The sequence below is a fragment of the Pseudorasbora parva genome, chromosome 1 (genome assembly GCF_024679245.1).
Source record: "Pseudorasbora parva isolate DD20220531a chromosome 1, ASM2467924v1, whole genome shotgun sequence".
Lineage (NCBI taxonomy): Eukaryota > Metazoa > Chordata > Actinopteri > Cypriniformes > Gobionidae > Pseudorasbora > Pseudorasbora parva.
Genome location: NC_090172.1, coordinates 32,614,551 through 32,635,485, shown reverse-complemented (window position 1 = coordinate 32,635,485; position 20,935 = coordinate 32,614,551). Strand labels below are relative to the sequence as shown.

At 36.5% G+C, this 20,935-nt stretch overlaps 1 protein-coding gene across 1 annotated transcript in view; it reads right to left on the bottom strand.

Annotated features, from left to right (window-relative positions):
• Nucleotides 1-20,935, bottom strand: part of cdh8 (cadherin 8) — a 111,705-nt gene that overhangs the window by 11,345 nt on the left and 79,425 nt on the right. The window contains exons 4-8 of the mRNA XM_067437992.1: nucleotides 20,426-20,545; nucleotides 17,821-17,988; nucleotides 17,117-17,304; nucleotides 5,942-6,189; nucleotides 1,548-1,684 (exon numbers count right to left, since the gene is read on the bottom strand). Coding sequence (XP_067294093.1) covers nucleotides 1,548-1,684; nucleotides 5,942-6,189; nucleotides 17,117-17,304; nucleotides 17,821-17,988; nucleotides 20,426-20,545 — 861 coding nt within the window. The remainder of the gene's footprint in view (nucleotides 1-1,547; nucleotides 1,685-5,941; nucleotides 6,190-17,116; nucleotides 17,305-17,820; nucleotides 17,989-20,425; nucleotides 20,546-20,935) is intronic.

The following is a 20,935-nucleotide window of genomic DNA, read 5'->3' as shown; positions in this document are numbered from 1 at the left end:
AGACAAGCTATTAAAGCACTGAAAACAGAAGTACAGCGGCCAAATATAGAAGGGAGCTATTGCAAATCCCAGGTAAATAAAATGACCCAGATATTTTCCTTCTCTTTCTGCCTCACACCAATTTCTTTCTCGTCCTCTCTTTTCTCCCCCATCCTCCGGGTTGATGGAGGGACAGATGAGACAGAGCATCCGTTTGAGCTTTAGACATTATCAAGTATGCAAAACAGGATTACGGAGAAGAGAGAGAAAAAAAAACAAAAAAAAAACATTCAAAGTGATTTTGAAATCCCCTGTACAGGTGCATGTTTTATACATGAAGGTTAAAAAAATGAATATTAATAAAACGGTGGCAGCTGAAGTCTAGAAGACAATAAAGGGCAATTTAATTAGATTAACTTTTCATTGGAATTATTCATTGGCAGTAATTTACAGTCCCTTTTGAGGACCCATGTAAATGATTGTATTTAATTAGGGTTGCAACCGTTGACTTTTAAAGCAATTATCTATCCGTTTGGCTTCAGCACATGGCAATTCAGGGCATACTGCTGTAATGTGTGACGCTTAGAACAGCAAACAGCATTTGAAATGCATTTGACCTGTCAATTAATTTCCCTCCTTGATCGGCCTTATGAAAAAAATAATAATAATAATAGGAGCCTCGACCAGACATTTAAACGTAATGCAATAGCACAGGATGACATTTATAGCAATTCTGTACACAATATTTTACAGATACTGCTGTAAAAAAAAACATAATTAAACAAAAACAAATCCAGATTTGTTGATCATCACGTTAAAAACACTGAAAAAACTGGACCTTTGCATACATAAAATGTGAGCAGCCCTGAAATAAATCAGTTTATTCTGCTCTTTGAGCTCTAAGACATCTTATGTTAATTGTATATGACAGCATCAGTATTTTTTTCTTCCTCCAGGGAAACATTTTTGGCTCCAATATCCAAATAATGTAGCTGTACATGCCAATCAAAATGAATCTCGAGGTTTATGGATGGCTTGTGCAGTGTTTATTTCTGGTCCACAGCTTGTGTTTAATAAGTTCTTTATCCAGTCAACAGATGTTCTTTTATCTGTTATGTACAGCAAACAGCTCTGGCGTGAGTAGAAATTACTCATTAGATGTCCATGAATTGACTGCTGAGCTGTTTAATTCAGTAAAATCTCAGTGTCTTCAGTTTCTGAGAGGAAACTTTAAAACCTTAAAATCCGCCGTTGGTAAATTAATACCTGAGGCGTTACGTAAAGCTTTATTTTACATGGGCTGTTATGAACCCAGGTTATGGCCTTTTATCTTAGTGCCTTTTGAGATTTGTTTCTCTGTTGTAAATCTTATGACATAATAATAATAATAAAAAAGATGTTAATTGTGATGTGAGATTTTTATTGGTCTGAAGTGCCTCTACACAGATTTTAATGATCTCTTTGCGCATTACTGTAATGATCTCTTTGATATTGTTATGCAATCATTCGGAAGCACAAAACATGTAATGTTTCAATTAAGAAGAGAAAGAAAGGGAGACTGAACTTACGAACTTCAGTGGCTGTCACGGTGATATTGTGCCACATATCCGTCTCTCTATCCAGAGGTTTAGCTAATGTGATCTTCCCGTCGTCAACGTTAATGTTAAACTGCCTCTCTAAATCTGTGTGCCTATCAATGAAATACCTGCAGAAGGGAAACAGAGAGAACACAACGACATTCCTTAATATGAGGTAAAATGATTTTTGTAAAAAGCATATCATAGAATATTAAAGTCAGCGGTGAACATAAACCGATTCAAATGCACACAAAATATCATACTTTTTTAGCATCATGCGTTTACATGTCATGATTATTTTTCCTGAAGGTATACCTTTTTGTCATGCTTCAGAAAAAAACAAAACAACAACAACAACAAAAAAAACAGAAATGTTTTGCATATTTATTTTCAATCCAGTTATGCACCTTTAATTTACCAATCCGTGAATGATCAAGGTAATGTCTATTTGGGCGTTGTCACAAAAAAAAAAAAAAGCTGTGTGTGAGGTGTAACTGTCAAGAAAGCCCCAGTGGATGAAAAACGGGTTGTAAAATAAATAAAATAATTCATCGGATAGTGAACGTGAAAAAATGTTCAGCCGTGGTAAAGATCCTGAGACTGAGGGTGGAAGTCCAGGAGGAGTGCTCTGCTGCTGCGCAGGCAGCCAGACAGGATTCCCACCTGGGACCAGTCTCCAGGAGGCTGAGTGGATTTCAGTCAGGCTCTGACAGCTCCACGTACCACTGAGAGACAGACCCTGAAATGTTCTGCTATGTGTCAATCAAACTGACAAAGTTACTGTGCATGGGGGATGGAGTGGGAGAAAAAAAAGAAAATAAACAATCAAATCTGTAATTAATTATTCCATGTTTTTTTGTTGTTGTTTTTTTTTTTTTTGCTGCTGTTGTTGTCGTTGTTGTTGCTTTTCTAGGGTGTAAAGAAAGAAAAGAAACATTTCTTACCCTGAGTATATAGCTCGGATTTTAAAGGGTTAGTTCACCCAAAAAATTTAAATTCTGTCATTAATTCCTCATCCCCATGTCGTTCCAAACCTGTAAGACCCCCGTTCATCTTTAAGAACACAAGTGAAGATATTTTTGAGTCACGTGGACTATTTTAATGATGTTTTTAATACCTTTCTGGGCCTTGAAAGTATTAATTAAATTGCTGTCTATGGAGGGGTCAGAGAGCTCTTCGATTTCATCAAAAATATCTTACTTTCTGTTCCAAAGATGAATGGAGATCTTACAGTTTTAGACATGAGGGTGACAAATTAATGACGGAATTTTCATTTGTGCTTGAACTAACCTTTTGATACATTGCATGTATGTATTTCAGTATTTTATTTCAATGTGATACATCTCCACATGTAAAAAATAAATAAATAATAATTTCTTAATTTAATTTATATAAATTAGTATATGTAATACATTATTAGTATATGTAATACAAAATAATACATTATTTTTTTTGTGCGTGTGTGTGTCAAGCAAAATCAATTAAGACATTATTACATTCAACTTTTTTTTAATTTGTTTTACAGGATATGCTTTACACACCGGATGAATAACATAAACCAAACATTACCACCTTATTTTATCACCCTGAGCCAAAGCGTATATTACATGTTAATATAATTAAAATTAGGGTAGCAAAAACAGCATTTAATTACAGGTCACTTCACAAAATAATTACATATGAAGTGCATGTTGTTGATTAGTATTACTCGGGAGCACTACTTGCTTATGTAATTATATTGCAGCCTGAGCACTAATGTAAAGTGTGACCATTTTATGACATTACGCATACAGAACGAAAAAAAAAAAAAAAACACTCTCCATTGTGAAAAAAACAACCACAGCAACAACAAATGAATGGCATCACAAACCGAATAAACTTTTATATTAAAAACTAAAAATCCATTACTTAAAAAAAAATAAAAAAAATAATAGAACACATTATCTATGCCTTTTTAGTTATTATGTCGGGTAAAAGAGTAAATAAGGGGACTTTCACAAAAGCACATTCTATTCCACTGTACCAATGCTTCTTTTTTTTTTCAGTAGGCTGCACTCTTTAAATGGGCAGTAACCTGCTTTCTCTATATACAGTAAGTAAAGCGTACATTGAGATAACAAAATCGCCATCGAGAGTAGTCACGCCATGTTAGCATATGCTAGATATCAGGTGCCGCAACAAGATCTGGAGCCAGAGGGACTTCTGTCAGAGAAGGTTAAATTATCCCCACTGATTACAGCCACACTTCTTTTGACAGATAGACAATATTCCTAACAAGGCTAATTTGAACTTGGAAACAGCTTGGCACCATTTGATGCATGCCAGTTTCACAATAGCAAGAGAAATCCTGCAATGTTATAAGAAGAGAGAGAGAGAGTGAGAGGTGGTGGTGGTCTGTGAGGTCAGAGTGATGAGAAACAATGTTTCTGTGAACGACTTTCCATGCTAAGCTGTGATTAAAACTGACATTTTAATTTTGCACAGTCCTTCAGAAGGCACTTTTTTAAGATTCTTGCTCGCTTCACCTTGATTGCTCCTATTGACGTGACATCCACACCGATGTGCACAATTAGCTGTATTCAGGCAACATTTTTGTCATTTGTGGTGAGGTATAGTAATCATATTTCTCTATGCAATTCAACATGGGCTATTTAGATAAAGTCTGTCATCCATTTTTTTTTTTTTTTTTTTTTTTTTTTACAAAGTGGCTTTTACCTTTTAAAATTACTTTTAAACTCTTCTGGTCCACATTATAAGACTTTATCACTTAATGGTTCAAAATTCTGAAAAAAAAAAAAAGTCAACAACAAAAATCATTTGATCACATTAGAAAAAGATAATTCATCTTTTAATGTTTAAGTGGACCTTCATGTATAGCTTAACAGAATCTACTCCATGGCTTCCGATAGAAGTACAGGTAATTCATCTTCCAAATAACACGAGAGCATCAATACGAAAAGCCTGAATGTCAGACCAATGAGTGCACAAATGCGAATGACAGCAAGGGAAATTAATTCCAACTCAGAAAGGTGAATAAAAAAAGAAGAAGGGGGCTGCTATTGAGATTATTGAGATTTATTGCTGTTTTAAATAATAATAATAATAATAAAAAAAAGTGAATAGCTCTATTTTGGAAAAAATTTAATCATTCTAGAATGTTGCTTTATTAAAAGCAATCATGAAAAATGTCCAAGGTCATAAAGACTGTCACACTTTAGTGTAGCATCCAATTCTCATTAACTAACTATTAACTATGAACTTTGTCACAGTAAACTCCTAATTACTACTTCATTATTATATGCTCTATAAGTGCTATCAAACAGCCAATAACCTAGTAATATGCTTATTGCATGCTAATAAGCAACTATAGTTAATAGTGAAAGCTGGACCCTGAACTAAGTGTTACCCTATTTTTCAGAGCAAACACATCCTTTTAGGGCTGAAGGATTTGGGGAAAAAATGGTTGTTCATTCTTGGGTATATAATAATATGACTATTCAATATGACTTTAAAATGGATGGATTTGCCTGAGTGTACAGACTCGCAGTATTACACACAGCAAATATATATACTTATGTAAATTTATTAAAACTATATATATTTTTTAATGGTCCACTACAGGCTTTACAGTACATGTTACTACAACTTATTTTACTAACCTGAACCTGAACAAAATCCTAACAGTCTACTAATACTGTAGTGACGGTTCACTGACATGTTGCAAAGTTACTTATAGTCTTATGTCTAAAGTGGGCCATCGAAATAATTTTATTTCGATATATTGTGAAGACCTAGAATGAATATATAACACACGAGAACGTTCACTTGGCGTAAACTCCATTGCACCGTTGAAACCCGGTCTCTGATTTCTCCCCAGCTCCCAGTTCCCCGTGTAATTACACAACCTGTTGCGTGTTGTCCCGGAAACATCGCAAGTCACTGGAGAATTAATGGAATGCTAGGTTGGACTGAGAGAAATTGGCTGTATAACCTATACTGAAGGTGCCCTTGTAATTTTTCAAAAAGGAAGTCACAGAAGTGAAATACATCAGTGGGAGGAAGGGGAGGAATCTTATAGCATCATTGTACTATCTCTCTTCCCACTTCTCTCTCTCTATTTCCCAGTATAACCAATTCTGTGGAGGTGAGAGCTCCATTTAGTCTGAATGCAAATGCACCTCTACAGGCAATTTCATCAGCAGCATTTAATGGCTGGTAGGATGCAGCGGTGAAGGAGCGCTTGGATATTAGATTGATGTAGAAGCTTGAGCTTGATCTTCTCATGGATTAATGAAGAATGTTGTGCCCTAATTTCACCAAGGAGGACAACAGAGCACCAGACATCTTCTGTCAAGGTCACGCGGGCTAGAAATGATTGCCTTTACCTGACTTGACTGTGTGGGGCGTCCTGGTCTGTGGCCACTACCGCTCCTATGACTGTGTTGATCGCAGCGTTTTCATGCACTTCAAAGAGATACGTGGGCTTCGTGAAGACAGGGGGTTCATCTGAGTCCTCAATAACGATTTTGATCGTGGCCTGGTCCATGTAGGGCCCACCCGTGATCGAATCGGCGCGTATGTTGGTTGCCACGACTGTTAGGTTGTAGAAATGTTTTGACTCAAAGTCCAGAGGCTGGAAAACAGAGAGAAAGAGAGATGTTTATTATTAATGGGCACAAACAACAAAGACAAACAGTTTCCCGGTTTTAGCGGACTCAGTTTGCTGGGCTTGCAGGTCTGGCTGTAATTGCACCGACTTCCTCCCACCTTGCAGTGGCTAAGATTTAAGCTGCTGTGAGCCCAATTGCAGAGTGAACAAAAATAATATTTAGTAGCAATAACCACACTTTCACCTGGAGCGTGGGATGTGTTATTAATTTGTGGTGGAGACAGCATGTGTTTGGGATTTAAATGAGGCTGCAAATAAGGTTAATCTAATGGAAGCACAAGGACTGCATTGCAAATTGTTAAGAAATCATAAAAAATACAATTTGTATGTTTGTGTCGTCTGAAAACAAAATTAATCCTTGCCCACAATACCATGACGTTAACATTGTTAATGTATTCTCTGAGGCAATTATCCAATGGTTAGACATTATTGAAGTAGCAGATAAAATACAATTTGGGAATTATTTATACTCCAGGATAAATATTTGTGATTTCAGTGTATGAGAAAAGACTGTATGTTCACCCCACCTGTGCAAGTACAAGCTACACTGAAGAGAACCTGACACACAGAGCCATTTAATGGCCAGTTTCTCGAGCAAGTTCTCGTTTCATCAAGTAAAAATTTCACAGCTTTGACTCTCTCCATTAATGTATCATACTGATACTACTGTATTCTGAATCACATCTCTCTCGGTTTAACAGAGTCCTCCTTTTACTCTTTTATTGACAAAAAACAAAAAAACAAAAAAACCCTAGACCTGACCGCTGGCATCCGCATGAAAAAGAAACAGGCTCTAGGAATTAGGAGAAGTGGTAGAATGACGAATTTGCTTATGTTGTCAAAAAAAGCCTCTGTCCCACAGGGGAGGTCAGGCAGACACTGGAGCCGGGCCGAGAGCAGCCCCAGCTGGGAGAGGAGAGCAGCTGGAGTTCCTCTATCAGCACGCTTTGAAGTCAGTGTGGCTGACAGCAGGGTATGCGGAAGAGAACGGCCCATGTACCTCTGTCTGCTGGAGTCCACAAAGCTTTTGAAACTATTTTATTTCATTTTATTTTCACCCTTTCCTTGCTAATACCATCATGCCAGGGATTGAGTAGAAAACACAAAATGCCATTACAATAATTTTTTAATGTATTTTAAAATGTAATATATTCCTGCAGCACGTTCTCACTCCCAACTCGTCACTTATATTGACGCTTGGTCAGGACCCATTTTTAATGCACAGGGTAATGATCATCACTGAAATGATGACCCCCACCGCTCTGTGAACACACACACACACTCTCCGCACAGTCATATCTCAGCACACACTCAAATGATACACCTGGCTCTTTAGCATGACACAACTGGTCACGAGACACACGAGAGCCAATGCAATTTCACTATCAAAGTGGACGTAACGTTTCTTTGGGCGGCAATTTTTGCAAGTGTGCATGATCTTCGGCAGATGAAGACACTGATCACTTTTGGGGATTTTCTTCACACAAATCAATCTTTTGGCCTATAATAATAAAAAAATTGTAAAAACAAAAAACAAATATAATAACAAATATATCATTTCAGCATGACGATAAAATTCCCATGACCAACGCATCTGTATTTGATGGCAGAGGTTTCTAATTGAAATCACCCCACGCGTTAAAAAGTTACGCCGAAAGTCATGACCAAGCATCAATATGTGAATTGGATGTTAGCATGGTCGTCGTTAGGCCCTTTTTAGGCCCAAACTTATCCCTCAGCCCCCCCAAAAATATGTGATTAACCTTTAAAACATTTGAAACTGGTGGGAGGCTTCGGCTACGACTTCGTCTTCGTCTCGTCTTTTAGTGACGTCTGTGTGTTTCTTCAATCAACAGCGGCACCGAGCAGAGCGCACGTCTGAAGCAGAGGTGTGTGAGTAAATCTGAGCCTCATTGGTCTGTCGCCGCTCGTCAATGTCAAAATATTTAAGAAAACCAATCAAATTAGAGTAGGCGGGCTTTATGCTCATACAGAAAATGCTGAGGCTGAGCGCAAATTATAGCAGTGCAATGTTGAGTGAGAGAAATGTAAGCAGCTGAACTAAACATTTGTTTGACAGCTGCTGCTTTAAGTCAGAAGTGTTAAAAAAAAAGACAAAAATATTCAGGCAAATGAATAAACTTTAGTCTAATTTCGCCATTTTGAGTTGAAAAAGTGATTCATAATGTAGGCCTAATTAATGAACAAGAAATATTAACAAAGACATTTTCATCAGATTAGGCATAAGATTGATAATCAATGTATATATTGTAAATTAATATAATTCCATTTTTAACTTTCAGTAAACAAATGTAAAAAACAAAACAAAACAAAAAAACACAAAACTCTGTATTGGGCATAAGATTAGTAAGGAATGTGTTTATATTGTGAATTAATTTAATAAACGTAAAACTTAATAAACAGTAAATTAGCGTCTCTAAGAAAATGATTCATAAAACATATGAATATCAGTATGTTAATATGTAAACCATATGTTTACTTTCTTTACTGACGAAAATGGACAAATTAGCCTATATGAGTCAAAGATCAGAGTTAAAAGGGGAAAGAGACAGGGCAAGATAAAAACAGAGATAAGAGACAAATAATCTAGTGCTCAGTGACATGGTTTTCAAGCTATTGTTATCAAATTTTTTGGCCTTCCGAACATCTTAAAATACACATATGTTTTCAAAAATTTCTCCGAGGAGCATGCCCCCAAACCCCCAACATTTGGGATCTTGGTGATTATAAACCTGCCTAAATTATCGGGTACAAATAATGCATGTAGGCTACAATATGGCCATACAACCGGTATTACTATTAGCTTTATACATTATAATTAACAGCCAATATCCTACGGGTATGCATGTTAGTAAGCTACTAGTTTATAGCGCAATTTGGACCCTCAACTAAAGTGTGATTATTTTATTGTTTTCCATACACTATACCCTCACTGGGGACTAAAGCACTATTCGCACAGGATTAGTATTATCTAGGGACCTCTCTGATTTAGAAAAGACTCCCCCACATCTGAGTTTTGCGTGGCGCATTCACACGGGATAAGCAAGCCTGTGATTTTACTCGAATTTACTGTCTTCTCCCGGATATGATGTCAAGACTTCGTTATATAGCTGTATGAAATCATAAACAGGCATCGATATCATTTTGATTATTTTATAAATAAACCTAATAAAGCCTAATAAATAAACATAATTTCGTTCTGTTAGCGAACAGACGCCATGAACTGAGCTCAGACCAGCGGCAGGAGTCAGATTTCATTTATCACGAGTGAGAAGCTGACAATATACGGCGGAAGATTCAGTTTCAAAACTAAATGTAAAAGCGCCTACAAGCTTTTGTACTGTTCAATTGTACTGTTCTGTTCGGTTTTTCATTAAGAACAGTATTGGTGTTAATATTAAACACAATATTCAATCAGATTAGTCCCAAATTGATACTCATTCTAAAGTGAAAGCATAATCCGAATTTATAACGGTGCGCATTATGAATGCAGACTTTATTCTTTGTGAAAGATAAAGATAGAAATGCTCACAGGAAGAAAAAAAAGCTTGCAAAAATTATATACGATCCGCCTAATCCTGAATCATAGAGATGTCGATTCACACGGGACTACTATTATCACAGGACCTCGATGTTTGGCGAAATATGGTTGGTAATTTGCGGGGGAATTTTTACGCTACAGTACAAATTAGAGAAATGGACGATTCGCACGGGATTACGATCACAGACATTCTCTGCAATTATTACAAATCACCAGAGGCCCCTAGATAATACTAGTCCCGTGTGAATGGGGCTTAAGCCTCCCTAAAATGAAAATCCTAGAAACACCCCTGGGTGTTAGAATGTGTTGATTCCTGTGATGGAAAAGCAGAATTTTCAGCACTATTACTCCAATCTTCAGTGTCACATGATGCTTCAGAAATCATTCTAATATGCTGATTTGCTGCTCAATAAATATTTTTTATTAATAGGATTTATTATAAATTGTATTAATCCTCAATAGGATTTTTCAGACGTGACTTTTTACTGTGCTGAGTTGAAGTACTCTCATCTGTGCTATTTCGCCATACATAATAGTTCTCCTTTTTAATCCACTAAGAAAAGCGCCAAATTTTATTTTGTGTCAACATACTTGATCGTTCAACTATTCATGTAACTGTATTTAAATAGAGAAAACGTGGAGGTGTTTGGGCGCTTCTAACTTGATCTCTGTTTGGTACCATAGTGAATGAACTGGGCTTAGTGGGCTAAGCTAAAGGCTATCAAATCGTCACCGCACGTCAGAGAGATTGAGAGCACGCACTCAGATGGAGAGGTATGTGTCTACTCATTTTAGTTAAGAGAATAACATAGTTTAATATGAAAAAGCGGTAGAGTATCCTTTTAATATGGTTGACTGGTGCACCTTTACTCATTTCTCTACTCTATAGCTCCTTCAAATGTTTTGAGGGATGAGCATTTTGAGACGCCTTGATCTCCTCCTATTTGTCCTCTCTCTTCCCAAAAGTTTCTCTTATAAAAGGTTAAAAGCATCTAAATAAAATAAAGGTTTCAGTAAGTAAATAAATAACCTAGAACTACATTTCTGAGTAGCATTTACAACTCTGCAAAATGAGAAATTGTTTAGGGCTATAACGGAATAACAGAGCACTTTCCAAGACTTTACAAGCAGAGGTTTCAATGTGATGTTAAATTCAGAACAAGCTGCAGGCTTGGCACCTTGCTTCCTTTGGAAAAGGTCAACGCTGTTCAAGACTATTGAATTTTGGTGACAGTTCATAGAGTTTTATATCTTTAATGTAAAAAGGAAAAGAAAATGAAAGGTAAATAAAGAAGCAACAGCGAGAAAGACCGAGCAACTTACTAGAAATGTAACCATTTAATTGCAGTTGAGGCTTTCCGAGGATGTGATTCAAGTGCAGCTTTGCATATTGGCAAGAGTGAAACAAGTTCCTCTCATCTCAGACACTGCAAATCTGTTCCATCTAAAAATATCATGCCAACACCTCATTCTCTTGATAGTCATGCATGCCATTTGACTCTCTGCAGTGAAACTGGCACTTTTGCATCCCTCTGGGTCTCCATTTTGGCACTCGTTGTGCAGAAAGGTCTGAATGTGACTATGGCTGTCACTTGACCTGCATCGCTTCCGGATCGTGCAATTCCGCTGTGTGTCCGTTAAACGCATACTGAAGCACCTGGCTGCGATTGACTTTTACCACATACATTCATGTCTGTTTTAGAGCACCTAGCTGATCCTCAAAAACAAACAAAACTAAAAACTCCCAGCATGATTTGAGAGTGCATGTTTACATGGACATTTAGAAGCATCGAGTATCAGCAGCGGGAGCAGTACAGCACACCTCTCCACCACCACCACCACCACCGCCACCTCAAAAGCCTAAGGGGGGCAGAGAGGAGATGAAAGTGTGCATCCCTTTACAACAAAGCAGTATCTTGACTGTCTGAGCCTGTGGCATCTCACTCAAATCAATATGTTTAACCTTGCTACAAAGGCTTATTCCCATTCAATATTTAGCAGAGGTAAAACCAAATGTTAATTGTTGGTGAGGGCTGCATCGGCCGGCCTGCTGCAGATGATATTTGGCGCACACTGGCTCAGGCCCAGCGCCTGGGGAAAATGTCTGCCTGCGCACAGTGGCAGGTGCGAAAAAGTGAGGAAAAATAAGGGTTGTGTGCTTTACAAGCTTGTTCTGCTCTCCTGAACTCCAGCACCGTCTGGAGGTATAGAGGTTAGCAAGGAGTGGGCTGTTGATTGCCTGTTTTTCTCATGCAATGCCATCCATCATGCTATTAGTAATGCAGACAACAGATTCCAGGCCAAGTGCTATGGGATGAGAAGACGAGGAAAAACAGGCATGCCATTACACATTCAGCTGTGAGAGACCTGGGACAAACCAAATGACTTTTTTTTTATTTCTCGCTCTGTCTGCAGATTTCTTTCTTTTGTTTTATTATTCTAATACTAAATAGGCTATTACTATGTCTATGTTTATTATTATTATTATTATTATTATTATTATTATTATTATTATTATTATTATTATTATTATTATTATTATTATTAATATTAGTAGTAATAATAATAATAATAATAATAATAATAATAATAATAATAATAATAATAATAATAATAATAATAATAATAATAATAATAATAATAATAATAATAATAATAATAATAATAAACTATATTAGGTAACCCTTTATTTTACAGTTTCCTTGTTACATATGTTACATGTACTTACCATAGTTATAACCCTATAGTAAGAACATGTTATTAATTATTATTACTTGTTACTTAAATATATAATTACACTGTAATAATGAACCTCAAATAAAGTGTAAGTGTTCATTTTAAGGTGACACTATTAAGGTAATTATAATATGACAAATAATTACTAAATACACTTCAGAAAATGCTTTTCTTACTTAGAAATGTTCAGTGATGCCAGTAACGCGTTACATAGTAACGCGTTACTCTAATCTGACTACTTTTTTCCAGTAACGAGTAATCTAACGCGTTACTATTTCCAAACCAGTAATCAGATTAAAGTTACTTTTCCAAGTCACTGTGAGTTACTATTTTAGTAATTTTCCTTAGTAAAAACCGACAGCTTATCAAAATTCTCAGCCCGAGTCCGGCTGGAGCCAGTGTTTTCTATTTATTTTATTTTTTTACATTGTTGCAGCCATTAAAATAATTCAGTTTTGTTTTTAATGTCAAAGTAGTTATTTTTCGTTTCGTTTTTTTATAAACCTAATTAAGAAAAATGTTCAGAGCAATTTTTTGTTTGTTAAATTAAAGTTTATATAGACAAGACAATTCAAGAGTTGGTTTGAGAGACTAGGCTATTAAACATGCGGTTAACTCACTGGGTCGTCACATAAAAAAATTTAAACTTTAATTTAACAAACAAAAAATTGCTCTAAACATTTTTCGAAATGAACTTAATAAAGAAACGAAACGAAATATAACTACTTTGACATTAAAAACAAAGTAGGCTAGTTATTATACCACCACAAAGGCATTTTTGACGAGCTGAGGCAGGCTGATAGATTAGCCTATCTGCTCGCAACGGCGCTCAAGAAAAACCAAAACGGGCTACACAATCTAAAAAAAAAAAAAAAAAGAAAGTACATGCAGGTTGTCTTATAGCCTACCTTACACTTCAGCAAAATTAATATAAATCCGATCTTCAATTCCCACGGTATATGCTCATTTAACGGAGTTCACATCAAAGCAAAAGATTCCAGCATTTTATTCAGCAACCCATTTCAAATTCAAAGATCGCAATATGAGAGAGAGAGTGACCTAAGCACTGGTAAGATCATTAGTCTCATTAATTTATATTGAAGATGATTGTGTTTTGTGTGACTTATTTTAAAGTTTCATTTACGGCCATGCGTTGGCTTGCTTTACTCATTTGCAGCGATGTTGCAGTAGCACCATCATATCTATCTGACTACAACATAACACGCTCTCACACATTTATTTTTTAATTATTTGCCAGGAGTAAAATTTACACATGTGGTTTAAACAACCAATTTACATTTGTCCGGTTTAGTTTGAAATGCTTTCATGCACCTTCTGAATTGGTTTGTTTGAGTGATCGGAATTAAATACGTCTCGAAAGACTCTCGGAAGGCATTAAGCCTACTCCTGGTCATTTCGCAATCAGATAGATACCTGGTCAGAGAAAATGAACGAAGGAACCAGTTGTAAAAAGGCCATAACTCTAGCAGCTGCACTGAAGAAACGGACTCTTTAACCCTGCGCGAGCCATATCTTGACAGTGGCGCAAGCTATCATGGTCTCATGTTGTTTCCACCAGCACATCTCATTGTTTATTTTAATTATTAAAATAAATATAAAACGAAGCAGAAGCCTGAAAAAAGGGGCGTAAAAAAGTCGGGGCCGTCAGGCTCGGGCATAAATGCAATAAAGTGTGTTGCCAAAAACGGTTGTCATTTCTATTTTGAGGCGGCAGGGGTGTTGTCGGCAACTGCTGAATGTAACTAATAAAGTAACTTGTAATCTAACTTAGTTACTTTTAAAATCAAGTAATCTGTAAAGTAACTAAGTTACTTTTTAAAGGAGTAATCAGTAATCAGTAATCAGATTACTTTTTCAAAGTAACTGTGGCAACACTGGAAATGTTGTCTTGTTTCCAGTCCGAAAATCTAAAAATGCTTACATTAAGAAGCATTGAGTAGACAAGAAAAGGTTTTTGTCTTGTTTTGAAAAAAATAAAATAAAATAAAAAATAGTTTGTTTTTTTGCTTAAAATAAACTAAATAGTCTGCCAATGGGGTAAGCAAAATAATCTTGTTTTCTGTTTGAATTAAGATTATTTAGCTTACTCCATTGGCAGACTATTTAGCTAAATTTAAGCAATCATTTTAAGTTATTTCCCCCTGAACAAGACAATAAGTTTTGCTTGTCTATTAAATGCTTATCTAGAATTGTTTGATTTTTGGACTAGAAACAAGACAAAACATACTAATTAAGAAATCTTTTTTGCAGTGTAATATTAATTAAACACATGCTTAGTATAGCGTTAATGTTTAGGGTTAATTACTTATGCATCATTTACTATTATTACATATGGGTACCTGTAATGTGTAACTACGTCACCTTAAAATAAAGTGTTACATTTTTTTTTCTAAATAGGCTTTAATGTTTTTTCTCAAGATACTGTGCAAAAATAAAAGACAATCTGATTGCACACAAATTGATTTTGGAGAACTAGAGTTGAGGATGATGTATCAAGCTGTTGAATAATGCAGATTATTTAAAGCATGCAATTTGTTTAACGCTGGTATAATTCTTCACATTAGCAGAGATCGTGCCCAAGTCCGCCAGACTAATTCCCAAGTGACAAACTCATCATCATGTTTATCACATACAGTATGCATGCACAGCTACACATATGCAGAGTGACATTTATTGTGTACATTTTCACATAATTTGCATCCCACTGTTTGTGCAGCTTTGTTGCTGCACAAACTGTAGATGTTCCTGTAAGATAAAAGGGCTTCATTGTCCTCTCATCCACTGTGAAGGGTTCTTCATTTGCATACAATGGCCATTCCATATGCAAATATACACCACTACACAAGGGCTGAGAATTGAGCATAGAAAGTCAAGGGGTCCAGAGTTACAGTAGTTCTCAAACCTCAGAACACCTGGACTGCAGTTTTACAACCCATTTTAGGTGAACAGGGACTTTAAAAGTGGATTTTCAGCTGTGTAAAACTAAAAGTAAGTATCTCTAAGAAAATCTAGATTTTGCAGAAAAAGAGTACACTACATACAAACCAGCAGGGATTGGACACCTTAGGCATGTATTATTTATTTATTTTAGGTGTGCATTTTGGAAGCCATGTAGCCCACAGTCATATTATTAAGTTATGAGCTGAATGGGAAGTTAAACACTATTTTCTTTACTATTTGACTGGATGATAGGCCACAGTTTGTTCTGTTGTATTTGCTGCTTTTGGTTTCAAGTCAAGTTAAGTCACCTATATTTAGGTATATTTTTTTTATATATAATTTTTTTTACAATGGTTATTATTTCAAAGTAGCTTCACTGTGTCTAACAAGAAACTATTGCAACACAATTTAATTCAGCCCCTCTGGAGAAAACAGTGATGTCATCCAGCTCAGTTCAGTTCTCATAAGCCCCTTTCACACTGCACGTCGGACCCGCGATATTCCCGGAACATTGCCGGGTTGCCTTCTGTGTGAAAGCAACCACGTCCCGGAACTGATTACCGAATTGAACCCAGGTCGGGGACCTAGTAACATTGCGGGATTCGACCCAGGATAAGCGCTGTGTGAACAAAAGCCAAAACTAATGCCGCAACGTGTACGTAGTTATCGTGCGACTCCTAGAGCTTGTTTTTTCAATAATACAACCCTGCAGTGCCAGAAGAGCTAGTCGGTGTTTTAAACGCAGAGAGTGTTCGTATACAAAAGAAACTAAAATTAAACAAGCAGAAATGTGCGCAAACTGGACACAAGTCGAGACCACGGAGCTCCTTACTATTCGTGCTGAAGCTGAGATCGCTCGCCGTTATACGTCACATCCGGATGTTACGTGCCAACTCGACCTGGGACCGTTACGGGTTGTGTGGGAAAGCGCACAAATTACGGTATTTTGCTGGCAGTGTGAATGGACCAAATCTAGTGGCCCGGGAACAAATGGCGGGTCGCGTTATCCGTGTATTTGCAGGAATCGCAGTGTGAAAGGAGCTATAGTGTCAATGTGGGCAGATCAGCAGTTAAACATTTAGTTTCAGGGGTTTAGAAGAATACTCGCTATAAATAAGAAGTTACTGTTTTTACCAACCATACACACACAATCATTCTCATTCCACACACAAACCACAATGATGGGGACTAACAACTATATAATTAAAGAAAAAGACTCAACTTATCGCCACATGACACAAAACTCATAGGGAACAACAAACACAAGGACAACACCAGCCAGTGAAAATAATGTAGCAAAGCTAAAAAAAAATAAGATAAAAAAAGTCAAATACTAAATACTAAGGCAGTAATTTGCATAATTAATTAATTTGCATGATTAATTCTTTCATTTTGGAGGGTATGGCACAGTGTTTAAAATTACATTTAAAATGGCACTCCGTGTCAAATAGGTTTCCAACTCCTGCGATTCTCACTGAGAGGTGTCTCTGCGATATTAGCAGTCATTTGTCATCATTAATGAGCCCCTTTTCATATTTTGCACAATACGCAACTCAGTGACAATTCTGTAACAAACAGTTTACAACTGTTAGAGAGTCCCTATGGCACATGAGCCTACTTTTCTGGTCTTACCTTCTTGAGTCTGAGGATTCCCTCCTGAGTCTGAGCATCAGTGACAATCTCAAAGACATCCCTCTCGTCTCCACCTATGATGGTGTAAGTTGATTTAGCATTTTCCCCGATGTCTCTGTCATTCGCTTTTACTTTTCCTCCAGGCTTCCCAATGCCAAGATCTTCAGGAATATTGAACTCATAAGAGCCTTTAGAGATGAGGTACAAGGAAGTGGGAGATCTGGTCAATCAGGTGACAAATTGCACTCAGAGAAACAATAAAACAACCAAAATAGTACAAAAAAGTACTACATATATATATATATATATATATATATATATATATATATATATATATATATATATATATATATATATATTTCTTGGTTTGCCCATTTTCAACCCAACTTGGGTTGTTTTTAACCCAGCATTTTTTTGAGTGTATTGACCCCAAAATAGTAAATGGTAGAATATACTATATAAAATACACTCTAAAAAATGCTGGGTTAAAAACAACCCAAGTTGGGTTGAAAATGGGCAAACCAAGAAATTGGGTTGTTTGAATGGGTCCATTTACTAGGGTTCAAACAACCCAATTTCTGGGTTTGTCTATTTCCAACGGTTGTTTTTAACCCAGCATTTTTGTGTATGTGATATATATATATATATATATATATATATATATATTCTCAATCTTATTGACTGCAAAAGATGTTCCTTCTTACCCTTTGTGAACTTTGGTGGGTTATCATTGATATCGGTAAGAGTGACTGTCACTGTGGTGGTTCCTGACAGCCCACCCATGTGACCTCCCATATCTTTTGCTTGAATGACAACAAGATACTCTTCCCTCATCTCACGATCCATCCCTGCCAGAGCCACCCGAATGATTGCTATAACAATTAAAATAAATATAAAATAATATATTAATTGACATACAGGAGTAATTGATATTATAAAGAACATAGCTACAAAAAATACACAAAAAAGCAGGAAAATCTATGATTCTTTTTGATATGAAAAAAAATAAAATAATATATAAGAATATGTAACATCTTCATACTGAACTGAATCTAGATGAACAAGCCATTGTACATTCTAAAGTGTGCAGACTGCCAAATCTGTAAGCTTCTTCCCCTGTCCTTGACACCTTGACCAGTTTAGTGTGTGCCATGCATTGCCTGTGCTGCTTTCATTTGGCATTGCAAATTAGCTTGTTTGTTTGCTGAGGACTTGTCCCAGCACCTCGAGTCATTTATATTCTTAGTGAATGTGAATTATGCTGTCTGTCTTTTATAATCTTTAATATTGTATGCACTGTTTCACTGAATCTGCCTAAAACATTAAAAATAAAATAAAAAAAGATTAAAAATAAATTCCGAAAACACCAATGGGTAACCTACTCAAACAATAAAACCCACAGTATCATACAGTTAAAGCCTTCTGTATTAAATAAATGTGTATGTGTACGTAAGTGTCGTGTGTCTCCCCTCCCCCCCCCCATTTATTGTAGGTGTTTTGCCATTCATTCGCACGGCTTCATTGGTTGCAGATAGAGATTCCTAACATTTAACACTATCCTTTCATTTTTACAGACATTTCGCCCCAATTCACACTGCGATCATGGTTTTTACCATTGTGGAGGAGGTTCCCACAGCAATTTGCACGTCTTATGATGTTATGGTGTGTGATGAGCTTAAATCCTTGGAAATCACTATCACTCTGATGAAGTCACTTGGGGAAGTGACAGAACATCTTCAAAAAAAATAGAAGAAAAAAAATGCTATGCAATAAGTTCTGTGAGACATTTCCGGATGACTGAGAATTTGCGTAGACGCTTACACAGTCCATCAGGATTTTGTGAAAATAAAGAGAAATGCTAAGGAACTACATTAATGTTCTGTTATTGACAAATAACAGAAGCAAAGAACTAAGGAAAGAAAGGCATTTTATACAGGAAGAAAGGTAAGTGGGGTAAGTAGGGCCAGCTCCAGTTCCATTACGCATGAATAATTCACAGAGAGCACGCATTGTCTGCTAGACCTTTCATGCTGCACTTACATGTCTTTGTTTCTTGTTCTGTCATGGAGAGCAATATACCACAATAATTTCGGTGAACTAAGGATATGCATTTTTAGAAGTGGAGTGCTCTGATTGTCGATAGGAATATGGAAATGCAGGCCGCCCTGAGTGCTGGATTCAGCTGTGTGTGCGCCATGCGCGGTGCAACCCCGAATCCGATGCTCTTACACACGCAAACGCACACCGCAATACTCATTCAATTGTCATCCTGATTTATCATTATCTATTCAAATGAATTCCTGATGATCACAGAACCGAGGCGACACAAACATTAATTTCCATAGGTGTTGGAAGGTTTACTTTCCTTTCGTTTATTTATTTATTTCTTTTTTTCTTTTTTGCAAGCCATTACCCAAGTAATGAATTGGTGCATAATGTTTACTTATTTATCAAGTGTGTCTCATTTCCTACGAGGTGTTGGAAGTGTCAAATGGTTTCTAATGGCTGTTTTCCCTTTACCTCTTATTTTTCATTAACATTCATTAAAACATCTGGCTCACTTGAATAAGCCATCTGCAAGTGTTCAGTAATCACGCAAACCAAGCACACGGCACATCAATTTGGGCTTTTGCACCTTCTCTCGACCATTTGCATTCTTTAGAAAAAGCTGACAGTGAAGGACTTAAATGCATGGGGTTATAAAGCAGAAAAGGTGTTCTCATAAGGAAAACTATATAGATATTTAAGCACATACAATTCGAACAGATACAGGACTTGTTTATTGTCTGTTGTTTTTCCAAATTACGAGCTGTTCATTTCCATCTCATTGCTTATTAATGTAATTTCACCATTATTTAATCATGTTGCTTACAGACACACTGTTAACAAGTCAGCTGAAAATGCAATTAGGGAAAAAACAAAGTCAAGGTTGAAAAGGAAGCAGAATGCAGATGGAATTCAAAGATAGCCCTGTCATTTAAATCAGAAGCTGCAAATTGCTTTGTGCGCTATTACAGAACAAAATCAGCATCTGCATGTGTCCTTCAGGTAAAATGATCTTGTTTATTTGGTCTCTCTCTAATATTTCTTTCCTGTCTCCCATAATGATGATCATAATAACAATGATTGTAATAATAATAAATTATCTAACACCCAAAGCTCGTCTTGGTAAACAAAGGGACATTCGTCTTACACCTATTTCTAAGCTATTCATAAGCGTAATAATAAGGATGTTGAATAATAGCAATGATTCACGACCATCTGGAAATTTTTATTTATTTTTTATTGTATTTAATGTAGCTAACTCACCAGTTGTTTGGTCGATGGAGAAATAAGGTTGGCCTTCCAGAATGCTGTAGACCAGTTTGGCACTGTTTCCATACACCGGATCATCCGCATCCGTTGCGGTTACTCTCGTTACTGATGTACCTGAGAAGCAAAAGCGAAAAGAAAAAAAAACATCTTCAATAAACAAAAATTACTTGCAATGAACAAATAAATAAATAATTCCCATGTACTGCAACGCTGTGTCCAGGCTCTGAACTTGTTTTCTTTGAGAACAAATATTTTTCCTCTCCCTACCGATGTTCCAATACTACCTCTGGCCATTGTCGGAAAGCTTCCCTGGAATAAACTCATAAAAGTGTGTTTTGTTGTTCAGATGTGTACAAGTGCGTGCTCAAGCTGTGAGACTTCCACGATGAAAACACATCACAGCTTCAGGCCTTAACAAGATCAAAACGGAGAAAGTCAGACAAACAAACAATCCAAGCTGCTCTCTTAACCTCCTCTTCATTAACCCGTGGCTTGGATGAATTG